Raw genomic sequence first — 9,064 nt, forward strand, 5'->3', positions numbered from 1 at the left:
GTTAAACAGTTTAACACTTCTGCATGGTCACCCAAAAAGAAAAACTCAGGCTCATAATTCATTTAAACACAGCGAAAGACAGTGGAAAATGTCTTAGAAAGCCAAAAGGAAATGGCAATGCATTAAGAAATAAGCAATTTGCTTTGCAACAGCAGCAAAAAACGAGCCACAAGATCAGACGAAGCACCACGAAACAGGAGGAAGGACGAGGGATGCACACAGAGGCCAGGGCAGCCAATGTGTCGCGACTGCGAATGCGACTGGAACGCGGAAGGTTGGCAGTAAATGTTTAATGCCAGCCAAGGCCACGCAGGGCAACCCCACTCTCCCCTGTCCATATTTCCTGCTCCTGTCCCTGCCCCATGCTCCATTTCGGAGTCGGAATCCCTGCGCTAAGTAGTTGCATTAAAAGCTTACAAGCAAATCGCAGAGGCAGCAACTGAAACAAATACAAACCGAATTTCTCTCGGCCATAAACTCCGACTCCCTGCCAGCCCCCTTTCTCCACCCGGGACGCACTTTTTTGGCAGCCGCTCAAGTAACGTGCCGGCATGTAGCAGTAAATCATTTGTGTACTTTTTGTAGTAAGTTGACGACCTTAAAGCTTATTGCAAAATGTTTCAAATATTAACATTAATTAAATGTAGTTATACATTTATCGATAACTTCATTACTAATCAATTCGTCAATGCATCAATTCAATATACATTTAATTGTGTACTTTTTTGTTTTTAGCTTCAAGTTCATTAATTTAATTAAACAACATTCTACAATTTAAAATTTGAATATTCCAAAAAGAGTTGGCGCCATCTGTTGACGCTTTAATATAACATACTTTTAGTGCTGCCAACTTAGTGAGCTCGCGTTGCCAACCATCGAATGGCGCTGCCAACTAACACAGCTATTTTATAGCTAGTTCTGGCTATTTACAAAACTAACAGAAAAGCTATTAGCAATTTTCAAAATACTAGGTTCAAAATTTAAAACAAGTTTTCTTCTTTCTGTTTTACTATTTTTGTAATTTCGTATAATGGTACATCCTGCCAGATCGAAAGATTTTGCAGGGTGGCAGCCCTTGGACCGTATGGCAACCTTCTACACCAGTGCTGCCATGTTTTAAGGGGGAACAATAGCTGTTTCTGGCGGGAAAGCATCTAAATTTGTTATTTTGGGCACTTTTGCACAATATTACCAAATATATTAATAGCAAAACTGAGCTGATTATAATGTTAAATAGCCAGATAATAGTCAGTTAATAGCAGCTTAGAAATTTATCTAGCAAACGAACTCTGAAAATATCCAGAGCTAGCTATAAAATAGCTAAGTTGGCAACACTGGTCCTCTTTGCAGAGCCATTCGCCGATGCAACATTCGTGAAATTGTTGAAAACTATTACTTTTAACGTGGAGTCGCAGCTGCAAAACGTAATTGCGCCAAATAAGTTCGGTTTTTAAGGCGTGACGCGTGTGTTTGTCTGCCCAAGGCGACGATTCAACACAATTTCGGGGCGTGTTTGGAGCGAGAAAATGGAAAACGCATGTTTCGTGCTCAGATAAGGCCCAGCTGTGCGTCGGTCTAGCTCAAATTGCAACAAATTGTGGAAAGCATCCGGCTAGATTCACAAAAACAAACAAGACAGCGATAGACAAGCAACTGAAAGCAGGACATACAGTAACAACAACAGCAACAAGACACGACTAAAGCAACTACGATCCAATTTGATATCAATACACAAAAAGAACAACAAAACAAAAAAACAAAAACAACATGCACCCACTGCAAAGTAGTTAAATAATTCTGCCCTGTCTGCGCTTTATTTCCTCTTCATTCTTGTACTCGTTTTAATTTCAACAAGTTTTCTGTTCTCGCTTTCCCCACATCTCTTTTAAACCATCCGACGCGCAGTTCTTTTTTCGTTACTACTTCACCACAACAGCAACAATAAAAACAATACACACACACACACATACACACTTACACGATTGACTCTCACACAGACTCTCACGCATACAACGACAATTACTTTTGCTGTGACGCAGCAGCAGCCACCAAAAAAGCACCTGCAAAAGCGGCACGAGACCAGCGAACAGCGACCGGCTCCCAGTGCAGCTGTCATAGCGCAACAACAACAACAACAGCAGCAGCAGCAGCAGCAGCAACAACACACTTGTTGCAAACGCAGCAAAAGCAACACACAGAAAGAGAGAGAGACAGAGCGAGAGAGTGAGTGATAGAGAGAGCGGCAGAGACAGTACGGGAGTGGGAGTGGGATAGAGACGACAAAGCGGCTCTGTCCTCTTCTCTCTCTGTATATAAAGTGCCTAAGCAGTTAGCTATCTACGTTCATTGCCGCCGTACTTACAAGACTCAAAGGTAAGCCCCACAGATCCAGATGTTATTGCAAAAATGCTTCTTTCGATCATCATCATTCATGACACGGCTAATTCACAAACAGCCAAACGGTACCCGGCACACACACACACACACACACACACACACACACACACACACACACTCGAATATATTATTGTATGTACATAAATAGTTGATAAGCCGGCGCTGCAGTTGACGGCGGCCTCTCAATCGTATGTCTGATAAGACGGAATCACGATTCTCATGTGCGCGCACATTCAAATTAAACGCGACAGCAATGAAATGATAAAAAAAAGCAAGAAATATAACCCGAACGTTATCAGTATGCGCCAATATATTTGTTGTTCTTGTTATTATTATTTAAAATACGTAAGACCTGCACGAACTATCATTCGCCCTACTTACCAATGTCACTGTGCTTTCAGATGGTCAAGGAGAAGCCAAACTCGACGCGCATCTATGATAAGGATGGCTTCAGGCGACGCGCCGCTTGCATTTGCGTGCGCTCCGAGAATGAAGCGGAGGTGAGTTGTAGGAAAGTCATTAAAGATCCTATAGGGTATCTCAATGACCACCAAGCACAATCAGAAGTGTGCAGATTCTGTCAAGAAATCACGTTTTATATGACATTAGATTACGTGATAATAATGGTTGATATATTGCAGGTTCTGCTGGTGACTTCTTCGCGTCGTCCAGAGCTGTGGATTGTGCCAGGCGGCGGGGTAGAGCCAGAGGAGGAGCCACCCGTCACCGCTGTGCGAGAGGTACTCGAGGAGGCCGGCGTTGTTGGCAGCCTGGGACGTTGTCTGGGTGTCTTTGAGGTGAGGCAATAGCTGAAATCAATATTATCAATTGGTTCTAATAGTTGTATATTTTAGAATAATGATCATATGCATCGCACCGAGGTGTTTGTCATGAATGTGACCCAGGAACTGGATGAATGGGAGGATTCACGTAGCATTGGACGTAAAAGACAATGGTTCACGATCGATGATGCCTTGTCACAGCTGGCGCTGCACAAGCCCACCCAGCAGCATTATCTGATGCAGCTGCAACTCTCGAAGACGCTGGAGAATGCCAATACGCCCGGTCGGGTAGTGAATGCCACGCATCCGCCCATTTTGACCAACGCACCCTCAGCGGCAGCATCGCCAACAACGGCATAAAGATAAATACAGAAGGAATTATCACACACACACATATACCCACACACACACGCACACACAACATACACATACAAAACACACACACTCACTTTTTGACATTTTGGAAATTTACAATTAGACAGGCAGTAAATTCATTTCGGTATGTTTAAACCATTTACCTCTCCCTGCACCCACCCCCGCTCTCCATTGCAATGCTGTCAGCATTCAGCTGCAAGCATCCTTTTCGAGTTTAGTTTAAGTCGAGCGCTTCATTTATGTTTTTAGAAATTGTATTGAGAAACAATATGTATGTACTTTAAATAAGAGAAGGCCTAATACGAGCAGAAACAGAAACAAATTGATAAAGCATATAAAAACGAAAACTAAATTAACTTAAAAAACTTAAAAAGAAGAAGAAAAAAACGTAATAATTTTTGAGCGCATAGGGCACTTTTTGCAAAACGAAATACGTGTACTAACAGAAATTATGATATCTATTAGATTTTTCTACTCTTTTTTATAATTTACTCAAAAACATCTTGATTATTGTAATAAACAATTGGAAATGGCTTTAAAGAAGCGCTAAAATTTATTAATTATGCTAAGCGGCCTAAACATAATAAATAATAAAAAAGAAAAAATTAATACAAAAATTGAAACGAAATTATCTAAATAATATCGTTTTACATCTGCAACAGTTAAACAATTACAACTTTGTTTGCAGATAAATCCTTAGAGAACTAAAATAATTAACAAAAGTTGCCTATGCAAAAAGATTAAGCACACATAATATAAACAAATATAGGTTATGCCGTATGTGAACTTTAAAGTCTGCAGCGCCCATAACAAAACGTTAACTTATTGTAATAAAAATTTGAAATTAGTGAAACCAGAAAACATTAATACAAATATGATAAATAAAGAAAACAACTAAATAAACTATATACTAACAATAAGTTATGTGCACGCTGTACTTTTCAAAAATACAAAGTAAACGTCAACAAAAAGAAAAGCGAAAAAAAAGAAATATAATTTAAAAAAAAAAAACAACTTAAAATGTCAATGTGATAAATGCTAATCAACACTTTTATGTAACTTTTTTGGGATACACTTACTTTTGGCACATTTAAAGACAACAAAATTTAAGTTCAAGATTTAACGCTCAAGATTAATTGACTTTCAATAAAAATTCGAAATAATTTGCAGAAGAAAAACATTTTCATCGGCAAGCTAAACAATAGAGCCACAAATTGTTGCAATTAAAGAACAATGATTTACGAAAGCGAAAATAGAAATAAAATAAAGACACAAAAACCAAAACAACGACTTAAAAGCCGCTTTATCATGTATTAAAAAAACCTTTTTTATTTATGTTAACTCTATAATTATTTTTTTAAATTATTAAAACTAATTTCTGTAAAAATGCTACCAATTTTTGAGCACGCCATCAGCAGGAAATGTTCAATTCAACTACATATAAATCTTCGACGTCTAAGCGCCTCCTCGCTGTCTAAGACGCGGAGCCTCTGCCTCCACTTCGGAGTCGGCACCGGATGCGGTGATCATCGCCTGGAGCAGTTGCTTCAACTCATTGTAGAGCCTTAAAGCCAGCTGTAGGTTGGGCGCCTGGCGACGATCTGGGAGCTGATGCTCCTTCGGCGGCTGCACGCACATCTTCACCAGCTTCTGCAGCGACCGGGGCAAGCGTATGCCACTCAAGAGTCCCGGCTGAAAGGTGCCGCTGCCCAGGAGAACATGCTCGCAGAATATCTGAAAGTTGTTGTTCTGCTGCACATGAGTACAGGCTTGTCGCTCTGCATCGCACAGTCCACGGCAGGAATGGAAGTTGCAGTCCAGATTGGTGCGACACTTGATGCCATTGGACATGCGCTTGTCCAGCTGACTCTCGACATAGACATGCTCTGCACTTTGGTACTTGAGGCGCCTATCGGGCGTGAGGCCAAAGCGATTTACTTGCATCTTACACATCCTCAGCGGCTCCGGCTTCATCTCCTCCAGCCGAAATATGTACTCCATAATATTAAGTGCATGCTTCAGACGCTGCTGGCGATTTGAGGCGCTACCAAGTGGATGCAACAAAGTAAATAACAATGCGCTGATAATTGATTTCTGTACTCACAGATATTGAATAATGCTGGGATTGGCCTGCACTATTTCAAGGCCCTCTGTGGCATAGTAAGGACCGCAGGAGCCCATAACTGTTGGAAATACGGACTCTTCATCAAACAGTTTGCCCATCATATAGTTGTTGTCCTTGAACAATCTCCAGAAGCTAACCATTTGCTGAGAGTTGTTGTCAGCTATCTCCTGATTGACCAGAGCCCTAATCTACAAATCCGAGTAAAAAAAATGATAAAGGACTACAATTATAAAGAATACACTTACCATATTATCATCTAATGTTACATTGTAGGCAAGTATAATGTGCAGCTTGACAATCTCATGGAACTCCTCGATCTTGGGATAGATGGACTCGCCCTTGCTGTTCGTCCAGCTCAAGTCATCGTCATTATGCTTTGCCAGCTACAGGAATAGGTTGGGAATGGTAGTCATGGCAACCCGAAAACAATCGCTAAACTGACCTACCTTCACCGCATACATGTCGCCATTCTTTTCGGCCGTAAACAAAATAGTTTTCATGTCATTCAACGGACATTGAAAGTTATCATAACTGGACTGGCTGCCGCACAGTTCCTCACAGAGCGAGCCACTGAACTCATGATGCTCATACTTTTGGCACTGTAATGCATTATTCGAATTTAGATGGATTGTATGATCAATGATTGATAGCTTCTTGGACTCACCATGTGCGTAAGACTTCTGTGGGACATGAGCTTGAAGCAAAAGGATAGATTGAGGAACGCATAGCTGAAGAGGCCAACCGCCAGCAGCACCGCAATGAGAACCGTACGCTGCATTCCTAGGCGAAATTTGCGACGCAATGCAGTCAACATTTTCTACTTCAAGAATTTCCTATTTAAATTTTCATTGTTGGTCAGGTTTTCCTTCGCATGTCCACTTGAGGTATATACACTTAAGACTAGGCTTGGCGGAACTGTCAGTGGCGGATATTTTGACGGGTCTGGGACATGCGCACTGCCGGATGCTCTCTGGTTGCGAAAAACCACGCGAATAGTTTTGTGGGAGTGGCGATGAAAGCAGCATCTTATCGATACATTTATCGGGTAATCTCGCTTTCGCTTCGACGCGGAAATCTCCACTTGGTTACGAAAAGTTAGCATACTTTTCAGAGTAGAACCCGCTCCATACTTTTCCAACCGCAGTTAAATAAAAAATGCAATTGTTTTTTGAAATTATTACTTAACGTATAATTCTTTATTTATACTCTTTGCTAAATTGAGCAATTATTTTACTTAATTCATCAATTTAATTTTAATAAGTTTTTGTTCTCTTTAAATTTGCTTTCAAGTGGTTTTAGATTTGTCATCATTTATGTAATTTCTTTTATTTTTTTGCTAAAAATAATTTAAATTCATAATTATATACCTAAGTTCAAGTTTATTGTTGTATATCATTATTAATTGTTATTTTCATTGCCTTTTTTCATTTTAACTAACGCAAACTCAGATTCGCACTAATACATTGTCTGTGTGTTGTTGTTGTTGTTGTTGTGTGTGTGTGTGTGTGTGTGTGTGTAGTCGTGTCTAATTATTCACCTTTTGATGTATTTATATACTTAAGATAGCTGCTCTTTAATGCATAATTTTAACTAGTTATGTACACAACTATATATTGTTATGACAAATGCTAGAACATATTTTTGTTAATTGTTTTACTTCGTGTGCCTTTTGTTTAAATTTGTTAAATCATATGTATAACAAATCTATATAAAAAATTTGTAAAAAAAAAAAACAAATCATTTTGAAGGAAAAATCTTTTGCATTTGACTAACTTGTCTATGGATCGATTGTAATTGTATTAATTCTGCTATATAATTCAAACGGTTCTCACATTTGTTTTTTAATTCGCTTTTGTCTAATTGTTGCTGTTAGTTTTTGTTATTTGTTTTTTGTTTTTTTGCTTTCATTGCATTCAACTGCGTGTATGATTATCGTAAATCGTTTTGTTTTCTTATTCTTTTTAATTTAATGTGTATTATTTTGTTGTATTTTGTGAACATTAAAATTGTATTTCATTTGTTTTATTAATTAGTTTTTATTGTTGTTTTATGAACGATTCTCGTTAAATTGCATAGTTAATTCTTTGCGTGTGTATATTAACTTGTATGGGCGTTAATTAACTTAGTTGGTTTCTTTTTATTTACATTTAGAATAATGCACACAACATTAGACTAGTTCGGCTCAAATGATATGCATCTCAGATACTTTCCAACTCGAAAGTATCTCAGCTGTTTATCAAATCGAACTCACAACCAGTTAACATCGTTTCGTAGTCCTTTTTTGCGCTTCTATTGTTTTTATTCATCCTTTATTTATTTATTCATTAATTTATTTAGTTATTACTTTAAACTTTATGCAATGTTAACATTTTCTCTTTTGATTTTGTTACAAAATCGCTGCCGCGTGGCTTCATTTTTTTAAATTTATTTTTGGTTTCTTAAGAATTTTTATTTAACTCATTATTGTTTTTACTTAGTTCATTAAAATAATGTAAAAAATCTGCAAATTGCATGCTCCTCGTTAATTAATGTGCCATTAAAAAATGTCTATGATTTTCTATATGTATTCATTCTTATATTTACAGCAATATTTTGTTTTTAGTTATTTCTTCTCTTTTGTTTTTGTTTTTTGTTTTTTTTTATTACTTTTGCTTTTTTCTTATTTTCAACATCGTCGGTTTGTTCAATCTATTTTGTTGTTGTTGTTTTACATAAAACCTTTTTTTTGGCAGTGCATTTATATTTATTATTCCGGTTTACTATTTTTAATGATTTTCAGCTAATAACTACAAATTATATTAATTTTATTTAAATGTAATTTAATTTGTAAATTAGTTTAATCTTTAATTAACAGCAATTATTTACAATTGTTCGTCTCGTTTGTCTTACTATTAATTAATTATTTATTTATTTTTGTCACGCAAGGTACGTTTGATTTAATGAATTATTAATTTATCGAAATTATATATTCTAATGTATGTTTTTTTTTTTTGAATAAATTGAATTGTTTATCAACAAAGAAATTGAAACTATAAATTAACTATTAAATACAATTGGAAGACAGTTGTTGGGATCAATGCAATTCAAATGAATTTTAGCATAAAATGTGTTTACACATCTTGGCAAAGAAAGTCAGAGAAACAGAAAGGGCACGAAAATAAGTTTAAACAAATTGAGAGAAAAATAAATATTTAAATTTGGGAATGAAATAAAATAATAGATTTGAGCAAAACGGCTTATTGCTTATACATAAATTGCAAGCAGTCCCTGAAGAAACTTGTTCAACTTCAACCATAAAAATACGCATATAAAATAGTAAATAACTAAAAAAAATCACCTTCCTATATTTAATGTTATTAAGTTTAACTTACTTACTGATTAAGTG

The 9,064-nt window shown here is 37.0% G+C and overlaps 2 protein-coding genes across 2 annotated transcripts; one reads left to right on the plus strand and one right to left on the minus strand.

Moving 5' to 3' along the window:
* Positions 1-1,329: 1,329 nt before the first annotated feature.
* LOC117786461 (diphosphoinositol polyphosphate phosphohydrolase 3-alpha) lies at positions 1,330-4,841 on the plus strand. Its single transcript, XM_034624733.1, has 4 exons — positions 1,330-2,373; positions 2,799-2,897; positions 3,039-3,194; positions 3,252-4,841. The coding sequence occupies exons 2-4, from the start codon at positions 2,799-2,801 to the stop codon at positions 3,537-3,539; spliced, it is 543 nt and encodes a 180-aa protein (XP_034480624.1). The 5' UTR covers positions 1,330-2,373; the 3' UTR covers positions 3,540-4,841.
* Positions 4,842-4,865: 24 nt separating this feature from the next.
* LOC117786460 (divergent protein kinase domain 1C) lies at positions 4,866-6,524 on the minus strand. The gene is made up of 5 exons (XM_034624731.1): positions 6,344-6,524; positions 6,126-6,278; positions 5,925-6,062; positions 5,659-5,867; positions 4,866-5,598 (listed from the first exon to the last, which is right to left on the minus strand). Exons 1-5 carry the CDS (start codon positions 6,491-6,493, stop codon positions 5,010-5,012), a joined length of 1,239 nt encoding a protein of 412 aa, XP_034480622.1. The 5' UTR covers positions 6,494-6,524; the 3' UTR covers positions 4,866-5,009.
* Positions 6,525-9,064: the final 2,540 nt, after the last annotated feature.

The sequence above is a fragment of the Drosophila innubila genome (genome assembly GCF_004354385.1).
Source record: "Drosophila innubila isolate TH190305 chromosome 3L unlocalized genomic scaffold, UK_Dinn_1.0 0_D_3L, whole genome shotgun sequence".
NCBI classification, from domain to species: domain Eukaryota; kingdom Metazoa; phylum Arthropoda; class Insecta; order Diptera; family Drosophilidae; genus Drosophila; species Drosophila innubila.